General features: G+C 53.7%; 10 protein-coding genes and 1 non-coding gene across 11 annotated transcripts; 6 read left to right on the top strand and 5 right to left on the bottom strand.

Annotated features, from left to right (window-relative positions):
* Positions 1-416: 416 nt before the first annotated feature.
* SETTUDRAFT_147862 (uncharacterized protein) lies at positions 417-2,386 on the top strand (the record flags this gene model as incomplete). The annotated part of the gene is made up of 2 exons (XM_008025000.1): positions 417-523; positions 573-2,386. Exons 1-2 carry the CDS (start codon positions 466-468, stop codon positions 2,384-2,386), a joined length of 1,872 nt encoding a protein of 623 aa, XP_008023191.1. The 5' UTR covers positions 417-465.
* Positions 2,387-2,521: 135 nt separating this feature from the next.
* On the bottom strand, positions 2,522-3,744 carry SETTUDRAFT_167886 (uncharacterized protein). The gene has a single exon (XM_008024999.1). The coding sequence runs from the start codon at positions 3,323-3,325 to the stop codon at positions 2,669-2,671; it is 657 nt and encodes a 218-aa protein (XP_008023190.1). The 5' UTR covers positions 3,326-3,744; the 3' UTR covers positions 2,522-2,668.
* Positions 3,745-4,050: 306 nt separating this feature from the next.
* SETTUDRAFT_167885 (uncharacterized protein) lies at positions 4,051-5,653 on the top strand. The gene has a single exon (XM_008024998.1). It carries the CDS (start codon positions 4,293-4,295, stop codon positions 5,529-5,531), a length of 1,239 nt encoding a protein of 412 aa, XP_008023189.1. The 5' UTR covers positions 4,051-4,292; the 3' UTR covers positions 5,532-5,653.
* Positions 5,654-5,916: 263 nt separating this feature from the next.
* Positions 5,917-6,005, top strand: SETTUDRAFT_t112. Its single transcript has one exon. It is a non-coding gene; the product is annotated as a tRNA-Cys (tRNA).
* An 842-nt stretch (positions 6,006-6,847) lies between these two features.
* SETTUDRAFT_147852 (uncharacterized protein) lies at positions 6,848-12,115 on the bottom strand (the record flags this gene model as incomplete). The annotated part of the gene is made up of 3 exons (XM_008024997.1): positions 6,848-7,564; positions 7,611-11,971; positions 12,048-12,115. 3 exons carry the CDS (start codon positions 12,110-12,112, stop codon positions 6,876-6,878), a joined length of 5,115 nt encoding a protein of 1,704 aa, XP_008023188.1. The 3' UTR covers positions 6,848-6,875.
* Positions 12,116-15,268: 3,153 nt separating this feature from the next.
* On the top strand, positions 15,269-16,714 carry SETTUDRAFT_105174 (uncharacterized protein; the record flags this gene model as incomplete). The annotated part of the gene is made up of 1 exon (XM_008024996.1): positions 15,269-16,714. One exon carries the CDS (start codon positions 15,269-15,271, stop codon positions 16,712-16,714), a length of 1,446 nt encoding a protein of 481 aa, XP_008023187.1.
* A 418-nt stretch (positions 16,715-17,132) lies between these two features.
* SETTUDRAFT_167884 (uncharacterized protein) lies at positions 17,133-18,127 on the bottom strand. The gene is made up of 8 exons (XM_008024995.1): positions 18,045-18,127; positions 17,969-17,989; positions 17,887-17,893; positions 17,747-17,827; positions 17,648-17,690; positions 17,576-17,596; positions 17,365-17,502; positions 17,133-17,300 (listed from the first exon to the last, which is right to left on the bottom strand). Exons 1-8 carry the CDS (start codon positions 18,093-18,095, stop codon positions 17,249-17,251), a joined length of 414 nt encoding a protein of 137 aa, XP_008023186.1. The 5' UTR covers positions 18,096-18,127; the 3' UTR covers positions 17,133-17,248.
* Positions 18,128-18,433: 306 nt separating this feature from the next.
* SETTUDRAFT_147848 (uncharacterized protein) lies at positions 18,434-20,292 on the top strand (the record flags this gene model as incomplete). Its single annotated transcript, XM_008024994.1, has 2 exons — positions 18,434-18,577; positions 18,865-20,292. 2 exons carry the CDS (start codon positions 18,434-18,436, stop codon positions 20,290-20,292), a joined length of 1,572 nt encoding a protein of 523 aa, XP_008023185.1.
* Positions 20,293-20,559: 267 nt separating this feature from the next.
* SETTUDRAFT_128097 (glycosyltransferase family 22 protein) lies at positions 20,560-22,534 on the bottom strand. The gene is made up of 4 exons (XM_008024993.1): positions 22,309-22,534; positions 21,872-22,251; positions 21,686-21,813; positions 20,560-21,637 (listed from the first exon to the last, which is right to left on the bottom strand). The coding sequence occupies exons 1-4, from the start codon at positions 22,415-22,417 to the stop codon at positions 20,701-20,703; spliced, it is 1,554 nt and encodes a 517-aa protein (XP_008023184.1). The 5' UTR covers positions 22,418-22,534; the 3' UTR covers positions 20,560-20,700.
* An 806-nt stretch (positions 22,535-23,340) lies between these two features.
* Positions 23,341-24,406, top strand: SETTUDRAFT_167882 (uncharacterized protein). The gene is made up of 2 exons (XM_008024992.1): positions 23,341-23,644; positions 23,700-24,406. The coding sequence occupies exons 1-2, from the start codon at positions 23,483-23,485 to the stop codon at positions 24,045-24,047; spliced, it is 510 nt and encodes a 169-aa protein (XP_008023183.1). The 5' UTR covers positions 23,341-23,482; the 3' UTR covers positions 24,048-24,406.
* A 42-nt stretch (positions 24,407-24,448) lies between these two features.
* Positions 24,449-26,001, bottom strand: SETTUDRAFT_167881 (uncharacterized protein). The gene is made up of 3 exons (XM_008024991.1): positions 25,592-26,001; positions 25,293-25,475; positions 24,449-25,215 (listed from the first exon to the last, which is right to left on the bottom strand). The coding sequence occupies exons 1-3, from the start codon at positions 25,721-25,723 to the stop codon at positions 24,604-24,606; spliced, it is 927 nt and encodes a 308-aa protein (XP_008023182.1). The 5' UTR covers positions 25,724-26,001; the 3' UTR covers positions 24,449-24,603.

Here is a 26,001-nt window from a genome sequence, read left to right as displayed (position 1 = left end):
TATGACGGAATGTTGAAAGTTTGCGGCCAACGCATGCCTGGTTGTGAAGTAGCGGTCGGTGGGGGCGATATGTTGGCGAGCCCCGCCATGCTGGAACCGTTTCCGCGCCATCCCTGCACGTCCGACTTGGAGCCGCCGGACGCGACTTCCTCATGCCTCGAGCACGACAGCGCACACAACAAGCCCGCATCGCCCCTTCCGTCTGGCTGAGAATGCGCCAGGAGGCTGCATTGTCTCTTTGAATCTCCCACGCCCATTTTTCCATGCACCCCGACTTGCCACAGAACAGCGTCCCCCTTTGACCAGTAGCCGGAGCAGCCCTCGTTTTCAACAAGTAAACAAGCCGCCAAACAAAGCCTGTGTTGGGGCACACACGTCGCCCTGCCAGCACCACGACTACTGCATCCTCCCCACCTCTCCTGTAACACACCACTGCGGCACCACGCTCGGTGAAAAGACGTCACCATGTTTTCGTGGATTACGGGCCCACGCATTACCAATGTGATAGAGGACCTGCAGCCTGGTTCGTCGCATTGTTGTGCGCCCCTGCTGAGCTTCGCTAACGATGCAAGAAAACAACTACGAGTCCACCTTCATTGAGCCGCCAGAAACACCGGCCCACCAGTTCGCCGTCAAAGCCTTCAAGCATGCCATATTCGGGACGCCTGCGCCTCAGGAGGCAGACGATGCAGCAAAGAAAGGCGAAAGGAAGGCAAAGGTAAATGCAGCAAACGCAAAGGTCTTCGACATGCCCGCGCCCAGGGAGACTGGCCCGTCCATGTCCCCGTCAAAACAGCCAGGCGGCATCCTCATGACGCCAGGCACCGCCAGCAAGGGAAGGAAGCAGGTGTCGTTTGGCTCGCAGGTCGTGGACAACGAGGGCAAGCGCGGCAACATTGGCAGGAGCGGGATTCCCAACGACTGCCCGGGCAAGTTTCCCAGCCCCTGGACTCCCGGCACGCAATTGAAACTCGATCCTGACAGCGAACAACGGCCGCGCACTCGCCTCACCGCAGCCCTGCTAGACGCACGCACGACCACGCAGCCGAAATTGGGGCAAAAGCCCAAGGCGAGGGACGATAGCGACATTACAATAGATTTGGGGGCTCCACGATCCGAGTCGGGCAAATACTGGAAGGAGCAGTACGAGAGCTATGCGGAAAAGAGCGAAAAGGAGATGAAAAAGGTCATTGCCAAGCAGCAACTGGCCAAGAAGTTTGCCATGAAGAAAGACGGCGAGGTGACGGAACTAGTGACCAAACTGGAACAAGAGCGCAAGAGGTATAGGCAACGTGAAATGGACCTGGAGCAGCAGAACAAGGACTTGCAGGAGCGTCTTCGTCAGGCTATGGCCGAGAACATGTCCTCCAGCATCGAGATTGCAACTCTCAAGGCACGGCTAGCGGTCCTGGAGGGCTCAGCTGCCGTGCCTGCATCCGAAATCCAACAGAACAAAGCTCCATTCGAAATATATGAGGATGCTGCTAAAGACAACTCACGGCCTCCTTTGCGCGGGCTGGACTTGGACCATGAAGCCTCGTTTGCTCCGTCCAACAGCATGGCTTCCTCTACCAAGGAGAATACCTCACCCAGGTCTCATCGTCAACGCCGTGGTACTATTCCTGACACGCTGCATCGGCCAACCCCTCCTTCTAGACTTGGTATAGCAGAGGGAGAAGCCTCCATCATTCTAGGAAAGTCGCCCCGCGGACATCAGCGCCCCTTTGAAGCTACTCTGGACAAGGCGCTTGGAACTACTGAGCAAGAGAAACCCAAGTCGCCTTTGAAGATTCATAGATCTGAGCCCTTGAAGGAGAACTATACCCCCAAATTGCCGGCTGCGATTCCAACTTCCAGTCCACTGCCGGTGCCATCGCCTGGTATTGATCCGTGGGCAGAATTGAATGACAACAGCTCCATAGCGCAAATGGACAAGATGGCAATGCCTGTATCGGCGGGCCAGCCATACACAAGACCCGAGTGGAACCCACCAAAGAAAAACCGACTGTCTAAACCTGTCCCAAATTCCAGGAAAACAGAAAACGCCCACTCTCAAGACAAGACAACAGTCTCAGAAAAACAAGCGGAATCCCACAGGCGAAGAGACCGGGGGACTGAAAAGGCCGTCCATGTCTCAGAACTCGAAGCAACCTCTGTGGCGCCAGAAAAGGAAGCCAAGCACAACTACGAAGCAACGAAGAAGAGTGGAATTGCTAGTCGCCAACCTACCGACACTGCAAAGGCCACGACTCGTGCAGAAGGAACTAGCCAGGCCAGGCACGACCGAAGTCAGAAGCCGGGTGCTGAACGTGACCCGGACCCAAGGAAAAGGCTGGCGGAGAGAAAGAGAATGAGACAGAAGGCTGCCATGAATGGTGGCTCATAATTTGGTTACGGTGTTGGCGTTGGTGGCGAGCGTCTTACTGGACTTTCACTGTCTTGCTGCTTTTGTTATGGTCTTTGGGCCGCCTTTATCTCCTGCATATTTCATTTGGGGTTACACGATACCATTCTATGCTTTCTCAGTCACAGAATCCATCTGATATTCTTCACATTATCTCATGCATCTATCGTGATACGCTCGTGAGCGTGGAAATGGGGTATCGTCCCAAAACAAACGCCTCAAAATGCCCAACGACACCGCCCTATGCTACGGCAACACCAGCATCTATTTCTTCCCTGCAGCAATATCCTCCAATGCCTTGAAGACCGGCACAGCACTCTTCTCCAACTGATCCCTCTGAAACGCCGTCATCTTGCCCAGCACGTACTTGCTCACAACATTCGGATCCCGACTCTCTGGCCTACCAATCCCCACACCCACTCGCCACCACTTGACGCCGCCCAGCTGCTGCTGACAGCTCTTAATCCCATTATGCCCCTTTGCGCTCGAAGCCCCATCTCTAACCGTGACCTTGCCCAACGCCGACTCCAGCTCATCATGCACAACCACCAGTCTCCCCTGCAAACCGCTCTCCCCAGTCGCGCGCCGTATCTCCCTCAGCCACTCATTATACGCGCGCTTGACCCCACTCCCACTCACATTCATCAGGCTCGCCGACTGCCAAAACGTCCAGTCTTCGTAGACATCGCGCTCTGTTTCGACGCGGCGGAAGCCCGTGAGGCCGAAGGCGAGGTGCGTGGGTGAGGGCCGCGACACGAGGCCCGAAAGCCCTTTTTGGAACGGAGTGTAGTTTTTCGCGTGCGATAGGTGCGAGGTTACTATGTGCCCGGCTGAGTGCAGTGTGTTGGCGTAGGTGGCACCCGGGTTGCCGATGGAGGCGACGAGGAGGGGGAAGGCGGTTTGGGCGGCGGGTTTCGCCATTAGAGAGGGTGGGAGGCTTGGAGGAGGGTGGCGGGGCTGCTGTTTTTGCTTTGGTGGATTGTTGGGGGTTTTGCGGGGTGATGGGGTGGGGGATTCAGCGTCGGTATCCGTGGGTGTTGGTATTGCAGAGTCGTGTCGTTGCTTCTTTTCCTTGCGCTTTTCCTTGCGACTTTGAGACGGTGGTTGTGAGGAGGTAACTTGTTCGTCCGATGTCTGATTCTGCGAAATGTCGAGACTGGTAAAGGCTGCAGTGAGGTCGATTTCCCGTTGCCGTTTCTTCTGCTCGTGCTTTTCTCTGCAGAGTTGTTTGCGGGTCTTTGGTTCGGCGAATTCGATGCAATTGCTGCTGTCGCTGTCGCTGTCTTCTGGGGTTGGGGGTTGGGGATTTTTGGCTTCGGCATGCAGATCAGTGGCAGGGATTAGCAGCATCGCTGTAGGGCTGACCACGTGCACACGTGTGCTCGCGTCCGACATGTCGCCAGAGGAAAGTTTGAGGGCGCGATATTGTGTAAATTAGAAAGCAGGGTCCTAATTATATCGCAACCATAGTATTTTCAAACATCCCTTGATTGGTCATTGGCACGGCGAAGACCGTCACACAGCCACATGTAAGAGTCATTGTGGCAGTGGGTTGGTAAGGGCGCAACCGCCCTTTTGCAGCCACACTCTTGCATGACATCATTCATGACCTGCGGAACCCTCTTCACACCCTTCGTATTCGTGTTCGTACTTGTGCTTGTGGCGATTAACTTTGGACGAGAATCGGACGGAACAGATCTGGGATCGCGGAATCCCTTGGCGCACATCATCGTTCAGGCACCAGGGTCCACGACGCTCATCTTACTTCCACCCACCCTCATTCGCCACTCGTGGGTGTGTCAGCCCTCTTTTGGGTCGCCTTACAGAGAACTACCTCCAAACACTCGCACATTGACAACCCCGTCTCAGCCGCTCGCAGTTAATCAGCATGTCTGAACGCCAGGCAACGCCACCGCGAGCGACTCACTCAGCGGGTAAGCTTCCACCGAATCCTCCTACTCCCGAGCAAATCAGGCGCATGGAAGAGGCCCGTCTGAAAGCAAAGGCTGCGGCGCAACAAGCGCAGGCATCCCGACCGTCTCCGGCGCCTGTAGCAGGCGAGAAGCGCGCGTACTCCGCCATTACTGCCTCTCAGACCCCAGCAACACTCCGAAATGCTGCTGCGGCGTCACCCCCGAAACGCGACCAGAATGGCTTCATACAGCCGCCAGCCAACGACTACATTCAACCTGCGAAGAAATACGCTAGGTCAGACTTTATCGAATATGACTTTAGTAAGATGACGGATACAAAGGGTGGTTTCTTGAGCACAGAAGATGATCCGCACAACAAGGCCATGAGGAAAGGCCAGGCCAAGGAAGAACAGAAGCCCGAGGGCATGACAATGCCAGAGTGGGAGAAGGAGCGCATACGACGAAAGCTGCGCGCAAACAGAGCCGGACCATACGAGCCTGGCATCTCCATTCTGAACACTGTTGATGGCAAAGAAGAGGAGGACGAGGAGGCTGCACTACTAGAAGCTGCCGAGAATGCAGAAATTGAGAGCGGCACTTTCAAAGGCAGATACGGTGACGGCAAGCGCGATGTCAAAGGCAAATGTCGCGAGTGCAACAGTCTCGAAATCGACTGGAAATGGCAGGACATCTTCAACGTTGGCGTCTGCAACATTTGCAAAGAAAAGTACCCTGACAAGTACTCTCTCCTCACCAAAACTGAAGCGCGAGACGACTACCTCCTCACCGACCCAGAACTAAAAGACGAAGAACTCCTCCCCCATCTCGAGCGTCCAAACCCCCACAAGCAATTCTTCCACCCCATGCAGCTCTTCCTCCGCCTCCAAGTCGAAGCTTACGCCTTCAGCCCCGCAAAATGGGGCTCCCCCGAGGCCCTAGACGAAGAATACGCAAAGCGCCAAGTCATCAGCAAAGAGCGCAAGCAAAAGAAATTCAAAAACAAACTAGAAGACCTCAAGAAGCGGACCAGAGTCGAGGCGTACAAGCGCGCCAGACTCGCCGGTGACGCCGACGCCCAGTTTGGACAGAAGATCAAGGGCAGATACGATAGACATGAGCACGAGTGGGGCAGGAGCGTCCTCGATCCCGAGACGGGCATGACGAGGAAGCGCTGCGAGGAGTGCGGCATGGAGGTTGAAGAGCTGGAATTCTAGCTCGCTGCAACATGTATTTCTCAGATTGTGATACCCTCTTGTAACTGACATGTTGAACCGCATCGTTTACTCTTTTACCTCTATTTCTATAAACAGGCTTCATCTAATAGCACGTAATAAACTCCCTCGTCTGACATGAGCCTGGACGTGCATACGAGCGATGCCCCGCCCAACCCCACTTTTCACTTGCCAGCTAGTGCCTACCACCCCTCATCTTCCTTTTTATTCTCGACACCATCTGCAGATATATTGCATCTAATTTCCCTTCTTTTCATCAAACAAATCAAGCTCGCAAGAGCAGCAAAGTGGTCAACAACCCGCGTTCCGATCATCTGAAGCACGGGTTTAGCTGACGCTTAGTCATCAGGAATGATGGATTCTAATTGGGCCGGTAACTCAGCGGTAGAGTGTAGGACTGCAGCTTTGCCACAAGCCGTCTTCCCGAAGTCACCGGTTCGATTCCGGTTCGGCCCTCTCCTTTTTTGTTTTTTTTGCACTTTCCACTGTCCTTATCTTCATCATACACGACGGTACTAGGCCAAGTGCCTGGTTCTTTTTTTTTCTGCATGCGTAGTTGTCCTTATCACTCTTCAACACCGCCTGCCCAAAGTTTACGGCTCGGTTTTCTCTCTCTTTTCTCTTTCCCGGTTTTCTTTTCGTTTTAGCATCCTCGTTCCGTATTTTTTTCTCTTCAACTTCTTATTCTCGCACAACTCCTATCGCAGAATACATACTATGTAGCCACAGAGTCTAGACAATTACATCTTTTCTCTCTGCAATAACCCTCCGTCTTTGCATGTATCTAACCCATTATTTTTTTTCATTCTTACGAAGATAGACTGACTAGCCAACGTAATTTCAACGTACTTACTTACTTGCTTACGTGGTAGCTTTTCACCGTGTAACAGACTGCGCACTCGGGTCTTGATAATTCTACTTTTGATGAGATTTTTTTTCATCGCGAATAAAGTTAAATTTCACACATATCTAGCACATGCGGAGATGTCCACAAACACCCACCACCCGTCAGGTCATAGAGGAACTCTGCTCATTATACAATGCAATTTCATTTTGGATACCAACATCGATTATGTACACTTTAGAGAGAAAAGTGAGCGCGAGCGAGGCATGCACCTCTACGGGGGCCTCGGCGCCCACGCGTATGCATGTTGAATCAAACAAAAACAATAACAGAAAAAAAATGCGAGATGGGTTGCTTTTATAAAAGCTGTCTCTTCATCGCTTTCTTCCGCCTTTTTTCCCCGAAACTCCTTCTAAATACAAGGCCATCCCCCCGCGTCTTTGGTTTTTTTTGGTCTTCTATAGTGGATAGAAGAGTGGTTGTTAGTTGAGAGCCGTGTTCTTCTTGGCTTCGTATGCCGTCTTGGCTGTACTTGTCAAAGTGTCTAGCTCGCCGCTTGTTTCACACATGGATCGGAAGGAGCCGCCGTCCTTGCGGACTAGGTCATATGGGTGGCCGTACTCAATGACCTCACCCTTATCGAGAACGAGAACCTTGTCGTAATCAATGATGGTCTGAAGACGATGCGCTATTGTGATGGTCGTGTTCTTAATCTTGCGAATGGTTTCTTGGATCTTGGCGTCGGTGGCATAGTCGATAGAGGCAGTGGCTTCATCCATGAGCAGAACCTTGGGCACCTTGAGTAGCGCTCGCGCGAGACATAGAAGCTGTCGTTGACCTTGCGACAAGTTGGAACCAGACTCTGACACTGGAGAGTTGAGATCCTTGAACGGGTTCTTGTTGTCGGTGTCCATCGCAGATTGCGCAGTCGCATGTCCATCAGGCATCACTACTATTGTATCATCCTGTGATGCCCAGTCGCGGTTCGCCGAGGCAGAATCTGCAGCACCAGGCTGGGTAGATTCTCCAGTAGGTGTGACAGTGCCCGAGGTAGGTCGTGAAAGGCTGGAGATCAAGTTGACCTCGCGCAGGGCCGTGTAAATCTCTTCATCGGTAAAGATTGAGAAAGGATCGAGGTTGCTTCGGATTGTGCCTGTAAACAGTGTCGGATCTGATCTTGTTAGTGGTTGTACTGATGCGGCGGAAGAACAGCTTACCTTGCGGTACCATGACGACATTCTCGCGCAAATCATGAAGACCAATCAAACCAATGTCAATGTCATCGATGAGAATCTTTCCCTGTTCGGCCTCGAGCGCTCGGAACAACGCAAGTGCCATGGAACTCTTTCCAGCACCAGTCCTGCCCACGACACCGACCTTCTCTCCCGGTAGAATCTTAAACGTCAGGTTCTTCAACACAAGATCAAAGTCAGACCTGTATCTTGTGCTGTAATTGATAAACTCGACAGAACCCTTGCTTGGCCAATTGGAAGGCGGACGGTTGGCTGGGATGACAGAAGGAGCTTCCTGGTCCACGTCGAGGTATTCTTTGACACGCTCGACAGAGTTCATGTTCTGCTCATTTGACGAGTACAGTCGTACAAACCACAAGACATTCTCGGTAAACGTAACAGCATAGGTAAGTGCCAGGCCAGCGGCTCCTGCATCAATGCGCCCGACGCTGACGACAACAAAAGCCCCAGAGAAGAAAGCGACCATGGCACCAACGACATCGATTCGGAAAGCGAGCCATCTGTTAGCAGCCCAGAGGTAGATAAAGGGACGGTGTTGAGTGTTGATCTTGGTCAAGTTCTCGCGGATGAAGCGCCGCTCGTCGCCGTAGGCTCGAATGGTCGTCATGCCAGATAAGGTTTCTCCAAACTGCTGATAAAGGGGGCTTCGGTATACAGAATCCAATCGCTTCAGGTCGCGTGAGGAGCTAATGTAGAAGCGACCAATAAGGAAGTAGAGGACGGAGATCAAAGAGGCTGCGACCAGAAATCCAGGCGTGATGACCGAGATGAGTATGACGATTGTAATGATGGAAGCAAAGCAGTGGACAACACCGATAGCATCTGGCGCAACCTCTTGGTCGATAGCCTCAATATCTTTTGAAAACCTGTTCATCAGCTGGCCAAGTGGCGTTTGATCGAAAAAACGGAACTTGGCATGCGTGACCTTTTGGATTAGACGCTCGTGCAGACGTCGTGATGCTGCCAGGGAACCACCAAAAAGGAAGCCTTCGCGTAGGAATGTGATCAACATAAAGATGAGACCCAGGATAGCATAGACCCCAAGGAAGTAAAGAGAGTCGACCTCGGGACTAGAAGACCCAAAACTGGTCTGCATCGTGGTGTACGAGTACGACGGCTGTTCTGGCCGTGTGAAGAACGGCATGTTCCAGCTGCAAGTGCCACTTTTCATACAGGTTCCTACACCACTCAGCGTCGGAGCGTGGGTGACAGGTGAGCGATGGTGGCTGCCCAGGACCGCATAGCCCTTTTCTGCATAGGCATTTGCCCAAGTGCGAATCCACAAGTTGGTAGAGACGGAGGAAATCTGCGCTGCAACAAAAGCAATGACAGCGCCAACCCAGTAGTACCACGGGCCCATAGCTCGGAGATACATGAGTATGATACTGAGCTTGACGCCGCCTTCAGCTTTCTTCTCATCCATGCTGTTGCTGGCTGGCGCCTTCTTGGTGTCTGCCTTGCCGTTAATAATGGTATTGGCGTCTCCATTGGGCTCTTGCTCTACATCCGAAGGTGCGTGAGAAGGAGGTTTCGATGCACCACGTGAGGCAGGCTGTGATTTAGAGAGGTCCTCGTTGAGCTTGCCAGAATTGATCACTTCATCTGCAGTGCCCTGAGCAACAATGCGTCCGTTATCGAGTACGAGTGCAAATTCAGCATGTGGCAGGCAAAGACTAACATTGTGCGTGACGAGAATGCAAGTTCGGTTCGCCATGAGCCGGCCATGGAGTGCGTAGTGGAAGATCCACTTGGCTGTGTGAGCATCGACAGCGCTGAGGACGTCGTCGAGAAGAACATGGCGAGCTTTGCTGTACATTGCGCGAGCGAGCGAGATGCGTTGTTTTTGGCCTCCAGAAAGAGTCACACCTTTTTCGCCGACCAGCGTTTCATCGCCAGCGTCGAGAATTTCGAGATCCCGCTTCAGACAGCAAATATCAATGACTTCGTCGTAGCGTTTCTGGTCCCACTTGCTTGCAAATACAATGTTTTCCTTGACAGTACCATTCACTAGCCAGGCTTGTTGGGCGCAATATGCTACGCTTTCGGTGAGGCCAGTTTCCGGGTCGGGGGTTAGATCTTCTCGGCTGACTCCTCCAGGCAGGTACACTTCACCCTTTAGCTTGGTCATCTCACCGAGCAAGCCCATGAGCAGCGACGTCTTTCCAGATCCTGTAGGTCCAATGACAACATTCAGCTTGCCGACGCGGAAGTTGACGTTGAGGTCCATGAGCTTAAAGGCATCTACCGCGGCTTGGTCTGCCATATCAGTGCCACCCCAACTGAAAGTACCGTTTTCGAATCCAATAAAGGGCTGGCCATCTTCATCCTTCTTCTGGGTAATAAGCTGCGAATACTTGTCTGTCTCGTGTTCCATCAGATATTCCTCAATACGGTCAACCGATACCTTTGATTCTTGGACGTGCGCAACCATATCCGCGAGTTGGTCCAGCGGAATCCTTAGAATTTGGAACAACGAGAGAGCAGTGAAAGCGATTGACGGGATCAAAGCCTTGTGCTCGATGTTCGTGTAGACGAAGAAAGACAACAACGTAATCAATACAGGGGAGCCCGACCATATCGTGGCAGCGATCGACCAGAATATATAACGAGTACGCAGATGCTTCAGCTCAATGTGTCGCTTCTCATTCACTAGTCCGATGAAGCGCTGTTCCCAGGCAAAGAACTTGATGATTCGAATGTTGGTGAGAACCTCATTGGTGGTGTGGATTCGTGCGTCGGTGGCGGCGAGAATGAGTTTCTGAATCTTGGAGAACTGCCTAGCGACGTACATATTGACAGGGAGTAGGAAGATCATCAGGCCAATACCTGCAATTGAGCTGTATCCCAAAATGCGATAGAGCAAGAACACAGCTACAACAACTTGAACAGGTGTGTTTGCCCACAAGAAGTGCAAGTACGCGCATATTTCACTAACCTTGGTAGCATCCACGGCCATGAGGTTGATAATAGCACCGGTGGTGACCTGGGCATCTGAATCTGATGGCGCTTCATCCTCATCCTCTGATTTGTTGGAGGACTTGTTCTTCTTCTTCTTTCCGAAATTGAATATCCGCTTCAATCCTTTGGGCTGCTCGTCGTCCTCGTCGTCCTCGTTCTGTTGCTTTTTGGTCTTCTTTTCTTTTCCTAGAACCTTTTCGCTCGTAGCTGCGGCGCGACGCTTGAGGGCTTTTGCATAAATTTCTCCGATAATAACAGCGCGCAATCGAATGCAGATTTTCCGTCCAAGCCAGAGTGCCTGCCCATCGGCGAGCGCTGTCAAAGAGCCGGAAACGAAGAGCAGGATGACATAGAACCATGCGGCGTTTGCAGGAGTCAGATCCGGCCTCTCAACATACTCGAGGATAACCTTGAGAAGCAGCGTGGGCACGAAAGTGAGGAAACCAGACATGGCAGCCCAGGCAGCCTGCATGAGCAGGCCGCGCCTAAAGTGCTTCAGGAGGTGATAGGCCAGGCTCGAGGTTTTCTTCACCTGACGGTATCGTGCAATGACGGCTCCGGCCTTGTCTTTAGAAGGCAGATTCCAGACGTCTGCGAGCTCAAATGTCTTTTTGTATCCCGTCCACACAATAGGATCTACCCAGCTGAACGTGGCAAGCGATAAAAGGCTTGCAATGGGCTCGCGGGCAGGCGCAATATCGCCCTCGTATTCGAGGTCGACGGTTTTGTTGCCTTTTCTGGAGCATAGGGCAATAAGGAACAAAAGTGAGACGAGGGCAAAATTGCTAATCGCCAGCTTCTGATGCAGCGCGGATCGCGGGTGGATGATTGCCGACCGGAAGAGCAGGACGCCAAAGACCCATTGGCAGCCATAGATGAAAGCAGTGTGGTACCAGAGAGCGGGAAAGGAGAATCTGCTGGTGCTGGAAAAGAGTAGGCGCAACGAGGCCAGAACGGCGATGTAAGCCCAGACGGCGACACTGGCAATAGCCGCAATCTTTCCGTGCTTGCCCCATGCATGGGTGAGCAGGATGGCAATGTGGACGCCGAGCTGCGCCAGCACTGCGGCTTCCTCTAGTACGACGACGGTGAGCTGTCCGCGCGGCTTATCAATGGCAATGGTTGACATTGTGTTGACAGGGTGGAGAGCAAGGTCGTCGTTTTGCTCGGTGTCGTCTTCGGCATCGTCGCGATATTCGTCCGCGCCGTGGTAACGAGGGCTTCGGAAGGACCAAGGGTTGCCGGGGTCGTCGAGAGCACTGTATGCATGGTAGTATTTGGACGAGGTGGCAGCGGCATAGAGCTGGGCGATCAGGTAAAGAAGGGAGAGGGCGCATGCGCCGAGCGGTAGCAATGTCTTGAGATAGCTGCAGCGCGTCAGTGTGCCTGTTTTCCTGCGTGGTTGTGGTGGCGCGGGTGGTGGCGCATGGCCGAAGGACGTACTCGCGCTCAAAGCAGGTGGAGAAGTCATCTCTTCCCCAGAGCGGGCGGCTGCAGTGCGCAAACATGACGCCGGCTGCCGTGGTGCGAGGACTGTCGTGCCCCGTCGTGGTGTTGAATCAGCCCCAGCACTCGCACTCGTTATGTACGAGCGGTGAAGCGCATTGGAAGGTGCGCGACTGGGTAGATGTAGCGGCGCTTTTTGCACGTGACTGCGCTACGGCCGGTAGCGGTGGCAGGCAAGCGGTCGACGGGCGGGACGGCGGCGAGGGAGCGTACAGTACGGACGAGCGAAGGACGTCTGTAGGGATGGAGGCTGTTATTTTTTTCTCTGGTCGCCGCAGGCGCCTGTCAACACAAGCAGCATTGACGTTGACGCGCGGGCGCGAAAGGCGTTGTGGTGATGTAATCCGCGCGCTAGGCCCGATGCGGGCAGGCTCGGCGAAGGCACCGGGACTGCCGATGTCAACGGCCGGCAGTGTGTGTACTTGTATACGCCGGCCACAGCGGCGGCCAACCGGCAGCCGTCGCGCGTATCTGTTGCTGTCCACGCCAAACGCCCAGAGCCGTGTAATTCGCGGGGCGCGACGGCCGAACCCACCTCACCACCACCTCGCCACCACCACCACCACCACTACACCCACATGCACTCCCACTCTTACACCTACACTCACACCCACACCGGTCGGCTTGCACTTGGACTACACCCAATACTGACCTGCCGACCCCACACACGCATTTGTCCACGGCTCCTCTGTCCCCGGAGCCAGTGTCAGTGTCGCCCGACACCAGCCACAGTAGGACCACGCCATGGACGACCCCACATCTTGCCCCGATCCGCTGCCAGAGTGCAGCAGACGTGCGCCCTCTGGTGCGCCCTTCACGCCCTCAACATTTCTCGTGCTCGCCCTCTGCTCTTCCTCATGGTCGCTGCGTGGGCCGTCTCGCTCGTCATTGGAAACGTCCATCGTGACAACTGTTCCGCAGGGCGCCTTGGGAGCAAGTAAACCAGCTTTCCGCTGCGCGCAGGCGTCAAGGAGTGGCTGAACAAGTTACCTATGTCCACCTCTCGCAACCGTTGTGTAAAGAGTCAGGCCGTCCCTACACACGCCTGCAGCTACCATACAGCACACCGGCTACTCACAAAACAGCGGTCAGAATACAAAAAAGACAAGTTCGCGCTAGGCGCTGTCGCATGCCGATAACGACGTTGGGCAATAAATCTTGTCCCCGGAGAAATGGCCAAGAGACTTATATTGGACAAGCGAAGAATCAACATCCTCCACAGAATACAGACAACGCGACTAATAGCCGGCCCAAAGTTCACGCTTGCTCGCGCATGACCATATGCTGGCAGTGCTAATCTTCAACAGGGTTTCAGCACAGATCACCTCTCTCACATCATTGCCCAACTGTCTCGGAGTTGCCTCTGGACTCGACGCACCTCTGATCACTTCAAAACTGCACAGATCCGGTATAACCAACGCTCAAGGCCTCCATACTATATGTGCGCAGCGATGCCTAAGGCCCTTCATGTCCCAAGGATTGTGCCTGCCTAATTCTGGAACTGCCTAGTAATCCACGAGCCGCCTCATCAAAATTACCGAGAACAGGCCATATTTCCAGTATACTCGCTTTACTTGTCCAAGAAGGTCAGAACTAGACCGCAATGGTAATTGCCAAACCGATAACGGTTAGCCTTGAATAAACAGAGTTGCCAGGGAGACAACTGAATAGTACTAGTAGGAGGATGTGCTGACGACTGCTTATATGCTCTCCACTTCTCCGAGACGGCCGAAAGTTTATGTTCCCCTTCTCCAGCAGCCGTGTGCTCAACTGACTGCGAGGCTGACCGCTTTGTTCTGCGGGGCTGAAGTGGTCAGAGCATTTGCACCAGCTGCCTTCCACACATCAAAGCATCAGCAAAGTCCACCGAGTGTCGCTCCGCATTCTGATTTCAGAGATTTGCAATGCGGCAGAGTCGATCATTATATTAATCGATAGGCAGATACTGACCCGCCCAAGTCTCGGTCCGTCACACAATATGAGGCCTCAATTAAGGGTCGCCAGCTGCGCTATCCACACTGGCTAGGGCTGACAACGAACTACCGCCTTGTCATTTCATGAACCGTGCCTGGCGATCACCCTAGCAAGAAAATCATTCCGCGTCATGGTACACACGTGTGCTTCATCATTCCAGTGGCCGCATGCAATAAGCTGCACGTGTCGGCCAATCCATCGTATTATATCAGCAGCTGACATGCTGGTCGTTTCAAGTTTACATGAACAAAGGCTAAAATAGAAAAGCCATCCAGACACCGAGAACTGAGGTTGTCAGGCTGGTATCTTCCCGTTTATCCCGTTTGCCTGGCGAAACAACAATAGAGCAGCGCGGCTGGAGACTACGTAATGCGGGTATCTGAGCCTGTGTCAGGCTATTGACTCTACTCACATACCGGTGGAGATTATTTTATCCGCCCCTATGTAAGCTGACAGTTAAACTCCAAGCCATGGGATTTATATGGCGAACACTCTGTCATGCCATCCCGCAATTCTGCGCAATGGCGCCTTTGTAACCAGGAGTCCGGGCTGGTCCCTTCATTACGGGCCGAGTCAGTCACCCCCCCTGGAACTGCATCCCGCTACTGGTGTGAAATTGATCAATACGACCATTCCAATCTTGAAATCTCAGAACCGTTGGAGTACGGAGGTGACTGTCAAAAGTTCTTGCTGACAGGGACTTATGAAGTACTACCGAAAATGCTGCAGAAGGCAATCAATTAATCATACCAAGTCTGTAAATAAAAGCCCTTAATATAGTAGTTTAGAGATATTCTTAGCTACTAAAGGATAGATTTATAGTAGTACGCTGACTCTATCAAGTAGTATTATCTACCCGCTAAAATGATAACAGAAAGTGTGTTAAGAGAATTCGGTCCGATAGATCCGTGCCTTAGCATGAACTTTTGACAGTCACCTCCGTACACCTATGCCGGGCACTTGATCAAACTCCACTCGCCTATCTAGGACCGGCTTCATAACGGCGTGTCTTTGGTCTGAGCAGCCTGGTCGAGATGAATAAACATTGGCTTGAAAGTATATATAAGCTCATATGCTTTCAATTTTGGCTAAATTCACCACCGTCAGTCTTTACATATAGTCACACGTTCATTATTCAGTCGCTCTTTTATACAGTCACTCATTCATCGTGTTTCTAACGCAAAATGCGGCACTCACCGGTTCTCTCAGCAGCACTTGCCGCCTTCATCAGCCTCTCTCCTGCTTTGGCCCACCCCACGCAGTCTGACTGCGACACTCCTGACCCCAGCAAGGTCATTTTGCGCGATGTAGCAATCATTGGTGCCGGCTCCTCTGGCACCAACGCTGCCATCGGACTCAAAGATGCTGGCAAGTCCGTCATCGTCATTGAATCCCAGGAGCATGCAGGTGGCCACACCAATACCTATACCGACAAGGCTACTGGTCAGTCAGTAGACTACGGTGTAGTCGTCTTCCACAACACCACCACTGTAAACAACTACTTTGGCCGCTTCAAGATCCCATTGGCCCCGATATCACTCACTGGTCCTCAATCGGTGGACTTCGACTTCTCGACTGGTAATGCCGTCCAGGCCGCCCAATATAGCACTCAGGCCGTCCAGGCCGCCATCCAGAAGTATGCTGGGTTCTTGTCCAAGTACCCTAAGCTTGCTGGCGGTATGTTCCTGCCCAACCCTGTGCCTGAGGAGCTGGTCATGCCGTTTGGCCGATTGGTCAAGAAGCTCGGCCTTGAGGCCATGGTGCCCATTGTGAGCCAGTACAACGGCGGTTTTGGTGATGTGATGAGCGTTCCCGTTGTCGAGAATGCGCGTGTTATCGGCCTGGAGCTGCTCCAGGCAATTGCCAGCAACGGCCTGATTACGAGCGCGCGCCACAACAACAGTGCACTCTACGCAGCTGCTGAGGCCGAGCTCCGTGCTGCAAAGAGCATCCTCCTCTCCTCAACCGTGATCCAGTCTACGCGTTCCAAGAGCGGTGTTGATCTCGTTGTCAAGACCCCCAGTGGCATCAAGCACATCCGCGCCAAGAAGCTCCTCATTACCATTCCCCCTCGCCTATCGAACCTCCAAGCATTCAACCCCACCAAGGCCGAGACTGCCGTCTTCAGCAAGTGGCTCAACACTGGCTACTGGAACATGCTTGTTGAAAACACTGGTTTCCCACTGGGTCTGCAAGCAAACAACCGCGGCCAAGGCACTCCATACAACCTCCCCAAGCTTCCTGGCGCCTACCTCGTTGGCCCCACCGTCATCCCTGGCGTCTACAGTACCTACTATGCCACTGACCGCTCCACCAACGAGTACCCCCTGGACACCGAGACGGTCAAGTCGCGCGTCATCGCCGAGATCAAGAGGATCCAAGCCGTCAACCAGAAGGGCATGAACTTCACCATTACCGAGCCCAAGATTCTCATTGCCAAGTCCCACACTCCCTTCTACTGCCAGGCCACCGCCAGCGACATCAAAGCTGGCTTCTACAACAGCCTGTATGCCCTCCAGGGCCAGGAAAGCACTTTCTGGACTGGCGCTGCTTGGAGGGCCCATGACAGCAGTGCCATTTGGGACTTCAACAAGAATGTTGTCCTCCCCATGATTCTGAAGAGCCTTTAAATCAGGCGCTCGACAGGATTCTTTCTTTTCCTGGACTATTAATGACGGAGTCTTGGAAAGGGGGGGGGCAAATATCATGAGTTGCAAGGAATGAGAGAGGAGGCTATTTGTTTTCTTGTTTAAACCCCGTGTGACCCATCATCATCAATACAGATAATGTAATTTTTTTCATATCCGAAACTTCTTTTCGCTCTATTTTTTCCCTTCCATTTCGCAATCCGCGCCGCTTTTGAATCAACATGTAACGCAAGGCGAATAATCTTCGCATTTTGATTGATTTGTAGTCTGGATTTTCGACGTGTTGAGGGGGGGGGGAAGAAGCATCAGCCTGATACATCAAGACACTTTATGACTCAATGAGACTGAGACCGAGATATAGAGAGACATATACATTGCGATAAGTAGCTAGTGTCTAAGAAAAATTCACAGTGATAACCTCAATCTGTCTCTAAAAAAAACAGTGTTCATTGTATTCGCGACACTTATAGGAGGCGATGACGAGAGATTGCAGGGTGAGACAAACAGATTTGCTATCTACGCGCGGGGCTTGGCCACCGGTGTCCAAGCAGAATACTTATTCTTGGTGCTGTTTGTGCGATTAGCAAAAAAACCCTAAAATCATGTGGTGGCCCGAATCCTAAAAAACATACGTGCTGTAGGGCTTGTATCCCGATCGGCTCCATGTGAGGGTCGGCCTGTGTTCCTTTGGCTCCCAAACGCGGATCTGGCGCTGCAGAAGCTTGTCCTCTGCCGGGGACTTGTCGACCATGTACGATATCCAAGCGTGCCTGTCTCCAGTCAGATGTTCGCTCTGCTTGAAACGTATCTTATATTCCGAGCGTATATCGGGAAGAAGCATACCATCCTGGCTCGATCTGGGAGCTGTAAATTTGTCAGCTTGTGTCATATCCGCTGAGACATGCGGTAACCTACGGATCGTATTCCTTGTCCTTGTAGTCTACCCAGCGAGTTCGCACTGCGACAAAGTCAGACCCCTATTTCTGCCAGTCGTCACACGATCCAGCATCTTACGAGGAAGCTCCTCCTCCAGGTTCTCAAAGAACTTGTTGCCGTACTTGTCCGTGCCAATCAAGGTTCCGGCTTTGGTATCACCTGCACTATATCAGCCCCGTTGTCCCTTTCTCCACTCTACAGTCCATATTCAAGCGTACCAATGTTCTATACGGGCGGGGCGACTCGATCAGTCTATTTTCGAAGAGCAATTGAAGGCGCGGGGGGTGTTCACGAGCGTACCGCCATTTGGTGGGCATAGTCCTGCATAAGAGTTAGTGCTGCGGCGGCAACAATGTAGCGTGTAGGAGAAGCTTGCCTTGAATCCAATTCGGCGCAGGTTGCGCAGCGTTCTCATGAGCGTCGACATGGCGGCTGTTGCGAGCTGTTGATGGCTGTCGCTGATGGCGCTCGTCGGACGTCGCTGGGTCGCGGGTGATGATGCCAAGCCACCCATATCATGCTATACCGTTTTGGTGTTAGCACCAAGGATGTTCAAGTCGCCCAAACTGCATCCAACCTGGCAATGTCTTACTTAAGACTCCAGCATATCCCAGTCTCCGGCGGCGCGGTAGCGAGCGTTTCCAGAAAATGATAGTTCGAAGCTTGTTGCGAGCTCAAGCGCCCAGGATTGCGGGTCGAAGGGCTTTCTGTATTCCTTGCAGATCCCCGAAGACGACAAGGAGATATTCGACTTCGAGTCCAACAATGGGGTCCCAGGCGCCTCAGAGTCAGGCGGCGATGCTGGCGACGATCACATCGGATCTTGATAAGATTGCACCTAGATTCGAGATGCAACCGGAGCAAATTGAGATTATCCAGACGCCGTCCGAGTTTTATCAAACATTGAAAGTAGGTTGCCTGGCTTTTATTTACGACTCTGGTTTTCTTATTTGGTATGAGCCAATATTTGGATATTGTTATTATGTCAATCTCACAATTTCATTTTTCCTTCAGTCTCAGTTTGTTTCTTTACCTGAGCATTCGTCTTTCTCATGGATATCCCCACAATACACTTCAATATCTCACTTCTCTCCCTCTCCCTCTCCCAGCGATCTTGAGACAAACTCTCCAAGAACCATGTGAGGCAACACAAAAGCCGCATTACGCACGCCCCAGCCATAACTAACGCCGTCCAGGACAAAATCTCAAAAGCCAAACACACAATCTACCTCAGCACTCTGTACATTGGCAAAACAGAACACGACCTAATCAGCACCATTCGCGATGCCCTGAAACAAAACCCAAGTCTACACGTCTCTTTCCTCACAGATGCGTTGCGCGGAACGCGCGAAACACCCAACCCAACAACCGCCTCGCTGCTAACACCCCTGATTGCCGAATTCGGGCCACACAGAGTCGAAGTGCGCATGTACCACACGCCCAACCTAACGGGGCTACGGAAAAAATACATCCCCAAGCGTATCAATGAGGGCTGGGGCCTGCAGCACATGAAGCTGTACGGCATCGACGACGAAATCATCATGAGCGGCGCAAACCTCAGCGAAGACTACTTCACCAACCGGCAGGACCGATACCACTTATTCCGTTCCCGCGAACTAACAAGCTACTTTAAGAACATTCACGATGGAGTTGCAGCACTCAGCTTCGATATCCAGCCTAGCGACGCCGAGGGAGCAGGCGGATACAGCATGGCATGGCCAACCACAAACGCCGCACCAAGTCCCCTCGACGATCCAGCAAAGTACCGGAAAGCCGCTGCACAGCACCTCGCACACCTACTTAGACCTGAGAACACTCCCAAGCCCGCACCATCAACACAGCAATCATCACCATCATCATCAACAACAACAACAACAACAACAATATACCCCATCCTCTCTCTGGTCCCGCTCCTCCCCTCCTCAACCGAACTCCCCGCTCTAACCACGATCCTGACGGCGCTCGCCCACGCGCCCCTGCACCCCAGCACGTGGACCTTCACGGCAGGCTACTTCAACATGACGCCGTCGTTCCGGCGGCTGCTGCTCTCGACGCGCCCCGCCTCCGGCACCGTGCTGACGGCGCACCCGCACGCAAACGGCTTCTACGGCTCATCCGGCATCAGCGGCATGCTGCCCGCCGCATACACGCATCTGGCCAAGACGTTTCTGCGCAGGGTAAAGTACGAGGGTCTGCGCGACTGCATCACGCTCAAGGAATGGAAACATGGTATCGTAGGCGAGAAAGACGGCTGGACATATCATGCAAAGGGCATTTGGATCACGCTGCCTCGCACTACCACTACTGCTGCTGCTTCTGAGGCGCAGCAGCAGCAGCAGCAATCACACGACAACAACAATGAAGATGCGGAAAACAACCCCTGCATCACTATCATCGGGTCCTCCAACTACACAAAGCGCGCGTACGAACTCGATCTCGAAGCCAACGTCGTGGTGGCGACGACGGATCCGGGGTTGCGCCGCCGCCTGGGCGACGAGGTCAAGTGGCTGGGCGAGCACGCGAAGCCCGTGGATGAGACTGAGTTTGACAGGCCCGAAAGGAAGGTCGGCATGAATGTGAGGTTGGCTATGTGGGCGGTACGCGTCCTGGGCGGCGCCTTGTAAGTGTTGCGTGTTTTTTTTTGGTGCTATCGACAAGGGGATGAGAAAGAGAAAGAAAGGGGAGGGGGAGGGGGGAGTCTGTAGATCAAAGCTTTTATGCAAAAGGCGCAAGTGTGTAAGAATACATGTGTGTGTATTACTAGAGTTGGAAATCGCAATCATTATTACAGTCCCAGGAAAAGGGGGGAAGAAGAAAGTATTATTATACAAGAATCATTTCTTGCTTACTTGTCCAACAAGATTTGGGAATTATGTAGTGGGTATCTAGATATGAAGAAAAAAAAGGGGGGGGGTTTCAGAATGTACAACAGAACGTCCCGGGCATATTGAAATTCTCGTGTACGTTCCTCTTGTACACTCGTATCCATATCGTCTCATGGTATCCATCATCTGAGTAGAAGCAACTGCATCTTACTCAGAGCTAGCCCAGCAGTTGCGAGTTGCCTTCCACACTACCAGTCCTCGATCGCCAACAACACGGTTAAGAGTGTTCCAAACACCATCATCGGCAAAGTCCATATCGTCCAGGTTTAGGTGCTCTCGATAACTCCACACTTCTTCTAGGGAGACATCTTTTTGCTTGGTCGCGTTTTGGTATGGCTTCAGGAAGTAGGCTGATCGCGGGGCTACGAGGTATGTGGCGCCTCGATCTTCAATCTGTGGAGGCTTTCGAGTGCGACAAGGCGGGAGTGCTTCCTTGACTTTCTCGAGCATCTGCTCGCCGGGACAACCCATCAAATCCACGGTCTTGAGTTCCTCATTCTTTCCATTGAGCAGCCAGGTGGGTGGACTGTACGTCTTCCACCAGAAAGCATGAGTGACGGTTTCGTTGGACTTGGCAATGTTCACCTGCACCGGAACAATACCGCCCTGGTGGTAGACGCCCATCAACATTCCCAGGGCTATGTTGAAGATGACCCACAACGCTATCCAGGGCTTTTTGAAGGCCGGGCTCGGTAGGCGGACGGAGGAGAGTATCAAGGGTACAACGGGCAGCAAGAAACGGGCCTCTTGGTGTGGGAAGATGCTGAGTAGAGCGATACCAGACAGAGCCGAAATCAGCGTCATGGTGATATGAGAAGTGCGCAGGAAGAACAAGAGCGGGGTGGCGGGCCCAAGGAGTTGAGGAAGGTTGACAAGGAAGTGCTGGTACCGTGGGTGTATGCCATGCTGGGCCAGGTTCTCCGAGCGGGAATTGTAGAGAAAGTTGTTGAGGGGTGTGATGACAGGATTGTCAAAGACTTTGGAAACGGAGAATTCGCCTGGGGTATAAAAAGCAGTGTCGACGCAGACGGCGAGGAAGACTGTTGAAAGAGCAAAGGCGGCTAGGAAGATTAAAGAGAACGGTCTGTGGATGTCAGCAAAGCGCGCATGCTGGCAGGAAGGACGGACGGACTTGCGCTGGAAATGCGGTAGCAGCGTCAACGCAGGTAGAAGGACAAAGGCAGGGAATGTAATGCGATTGAAGATGCCGACTACGAGCATGAAGCCCAAAATGGACGAGGCCGCGATGCCAGAGCGCTTCTGCCACTCGGGTTAGCTGCATATGCTTGGGTGGGCATGCGGACCGCAGCAGGCATACCTTATCGTCGGTGATTCTCTGGATCAAGACCAGGCTCCAGAGCACCAGCAGCGTCTCGAGGCTGTTGGAAAAGGTGTGTGTCTGAAACGTCCATGTGACATACGACGACGCGACCAGCACCACGGCAACGCGTCGGGCGCGGGGGGATGCGACGAGCTCGTGGATGGCCCAGTCCTCCATGACGACGCTCAGCGACAGCATGAGGACGCGCAGTGTCCAGTAGACGACAGCGGGCGAGACGTCATATCCCGAGCCCTCCCACAGCCAGCGCAAGATGTACATGGGCCAGCCATATGCAAGCCATAGCGGGAAGGTGCTGCGGATGGGGTGGTCCGAGGTGAATTCCCACGTCTGGTGGACGGGGTAGGAGAAGACGCGTCCTGGCAGTCGTGGTCAGTTGGGGCGGGCGGGCGGTTTGAGGGGCAGGGCAGCATTACCAGCAACAACCTCTGGGCCCTGGAAGTTCTCGTCGGGATGCAGGTAGCTGGGCGACAGGGCAAAGTAGACGCGGACTAGAATGAGCAGGAAGTAGACTCTCCGCCACATGGTGCTAGCAATTGGGGTGGGCGCAGATGTCAGAAAGGGCCACGTCGCACAAGGGCATGTCGATGGTGGTAGTGGTGGAGAGTTTGGCTGCGCAAAAGTGAGGCCAACGCATGTTTTAGTGCAGGCCTATGTCAAACGAGCAGTGGACGCGGATAAGGGGGAGCCGATTGCAGCAACCGTGGCAGACAGCAAATGGAGGGCAAGTCGTGCACCTGGACAGGGCGCGCCAGGCATCGCGGCAGGCATAAAAAGGTGTAGACGGTGCATGACGACGGGGGTCAGGCGGTTTGATCAGATGTCAAGGCTGCGAGATGCCCAACGCCCGTGTGTTGCCAGGCTGCCGCTGCGGATCCGACTGCCGCCCGCCAGAGACGTCACGTGGCCGTCCGCCAAAGACGTCACGTGACCGCCCTCTGCAACCGCAGTGCGCTTGCTCTCGCTGTGGCGCCAGTCCAGCTCGAGGCTCGCGCTTCTGGCGACTTCCACCGGCCCCGTGCGGCCTCGCCCCTCCCACGGCCGTGATGCTTATGGGCGTACCAAGAGTCCGTTTTGGCTTCTCCCGCAGAGGCTCCATCCTGCAAGCACGCACAAACACGGCGCAAACCAGAGGCGCGGCGGGCAGCGATGCACAGAGCAAACGTGAGCGTGAAGGTGAAGGTGAATGCGCAGCCTGCTTCATCAGGCGGGTGCTGAGGGCTGAGGGCTGAGGGCTGAGGGCTCAGAGCAGTCTCGCAGCCTCTCGTCGCTCACTGCAGTGGCAGCCTTGCGCCTTGCCCCATGCGGCGGCGCTGGCCCGAGCTTCGCCTCTTGCCGTGGATACAGTGCGGAGCGGCTGTGGTTGCCTCTCTGACCTCCAACAGCGTGCAAACGGCGAACACACCCCTGCTGCTTTCTATATAACCACCTGCTGTCAGCGCCTCCGACAGCTTCCCTTGCACCCGCTCATCTGCTTCTCGCACCCCGAATCCACTATCCACTGACCGCCCGCCTGCGCGCAACGCCTCGTCCCAGCGCCAGCTTACCCCACTTCTACACCTCCTCTACACCGACCCCCAGCCCACTGCAATGGCTTCCACCAACGCCGAGGGCGTCAAGCTCATCAACATCACCACGTCGGATGGCGTCAACATGCAGGTCGAGCGCCCTGTGGCCGAGCGCTCCATCCTCATCAAGAACTTGCTCGAGGACCTCGGTGGTGAATCCGACGAGTCCATCCCCATCCCCAACGTACGCAGCATCCCCGCTCGCCCCAGCCCGCCAACCGCTGCTGACAAACGCGCAGGTCAACGAGGCCGTCATGAAGAAGGTGCTCGAGTGGTGCACCCACCACAAGAACGACCCGCCCGCCACGCAGGACGATGACTCGGACTCGCGTAAGAAGTCGACCGACATTGACGAGTGGGACCAGAAGTTCATGCAGGTCGACCAGGAGATGCTCTTTGAGATTATCCTCGCGGCCAACTACCTCGACATCAAGGCGCTCCTCGACGTGGGCTGCAAGACTGTGGCCAACATGATCAAGGGCAAGTCGCCCGACGAGATCCGCAAGACCTTCAACATCCAGAACGACTTCACGCCCGAGGAGGAGGAGCAAATCCGCCGCGAGAACGAGTGGGCCGAGGACCGCTAAGAACAAAGACTCTTTCCTGCATTCTCCTTATGTCTCGCATACGGTTTCGCCGGTAGTCACGGTGGGCTGGCTAGTGGGGGGTATGCGTGTGCATGGACGGCTTCTATCTCCGGCGTAGCGGAGTTTTCACGGTTATGGTGCTTGTTTTCGCGTATGCGCTTGGATGGTGCAAGTGCTGCCCTCTGGGAGCAACGGACCAGTGGCTGCTATTCGATTATGAAAAGGACACGGGTTTACAGTGTGGTGCATTCGACAGCCTTTTGTTGCTTGCGGCCCATTGTATGTAGCTCAATAAAAGGAACAAAATTTGCCATGCTTTCTGATTGCTTTTGGCATGTGACGAGCGTGTCAAACGGGGGCACTGAAACAAGAGGCAAGATGCAACATGTCGAGTCTTTGTCGTGATGAGCTGAGTTGAGCCTTGATCTCTCTAACCCTTTTCTCCTTTTCTCCTTTTCCAGAAACGCCAGACAAGCATAGTTGGACATGTATGCACCCATTTCCACCATTGTAATCTACGTTTTTTTTTTTAAAAAAAAAACTTTCCCTTGTTTCTTTACCATCCCCTCTTCGCAAGCTTCTCCTGCTCACCCATGGTACTACAGTTGATTCCCACCATGGCCTCGCCGAGATCCATGCTCACCTCCATGAGCACCTTGGGGTCGTTGTAATGCGTGACGGCCTGGACAATTGCCTTTGCCCTCTTCGCCGCATCGCCCGACTTGAAGATGCCCGAGCCGACAAACACGCCGTCACAGCCCAACTGCATCATAAGCGCCGCATCAGCCGGCGTCGCCACACCGCCCGCAGCAAAGTTAACGACAGGCAGTCTCCCCAGCTTGGCCGTCTCCTTGAGCAGCGCATAGTCGACCTGCAGCTCCTTGGCATAGACGCGCAGCTCCTCGTCCGTCATGCCCTTTGCGCGCGCAATCTCGGCGTTCACCGTGCGCATGTGGCGCACCGCTTCGATGACGTCGCCCGTGCCCGCCTCGCCTTTTGTACGGATCATGGCCGCGCCCTCGGCTATGCGCCGCAACGCCTCGCCCAGCCCGCGGCACCCGCACACAAACGGGATGCGGAACGGATGCTTGGATACGTGGTGGATTGCGTCGGCCGGCGTGAGCACTTCAGACTCGTCGATGTAGTCTACGCCGAGGGCCTCGAGGATCTGCCATGGCTCAGCATGTGCGGGGGTAGCATTGGTTGGAGAAGAAGAAGAAGTGAGAGGGCGGAGCATGTATATACCTGGCATTCGACGAAATGGCCGATTCTCGCTTTGGCCATGACGGGAATCGTCACCGTGTCCATGATCTCCTTGATCATCTTGGGGTCGCTCATGCGCGCCACGCCGCCCTGCGCCCGTATATCAGCGGGTACGCGCTCGAGGGCCATGACGGCTGATGCGCCTGCTTCTTCTGCTATCCGTGCCTAGATACACATGTCGTGGTTAGCTACGAGACCAATTGTTGTTACTGCTATTCTGCTAGACGCCACTGCAGTGGGCAATTGCTGCATGCTGGGAGGGGGAGGGGCTGCGAACATACTTGCTCAGCATTGACAACATCCATGATGACTCCGCCCTTGAGCATGCGAGCCAAACCCGCCTTGACGGCAAAGTTGTTCTCGCCGTCCTGGGCGGTGCCATTGCCGTTGGTCGTGGGGAGTTCAGTTGCCATGTTTGACCTTGTCGTGATTTGCTGAAGGTGAAAGGAACAAGCCACAGGCAGACCAAATAAGTTACTTGAAAAGTGTCAGACCAAAGTGCTGGCAATGGACAAAGTCAGGAAGAAGTAAAGAAGTAAAGAAGAAGATGAAGAAGATGAAGCTTGAGAGAGAGAGAAGAAAAAAAGGGCCTGAAGAAGAGTAAGAGAGTAAGAAGAGGCAATTGTAAACTAGTCCAGTCTACTAGTCACGTCTTAGCACCCGCGATCCCACGCCACTGGATTAGATTGAT

This window comes from Exserohilum turcica (genome assembly GCF_000359705.1).
Source record: "Exserohilum turcica Et28A unplaced genomic scaffold SETTUscaffold_13, whole genome shotgun sequence".
NCBI lineage: Eukaryota > Fungi > Ascomycota > Dothideomycetes > Pleosporales > Pleosporaceae > Exserohilum > Exserohilum turcicum.
The sequence above is the reverse complement of the archived record's forward strand: the minus strand, read 5'-3'. Positions and strand labels throughout refer to the sequence as shown.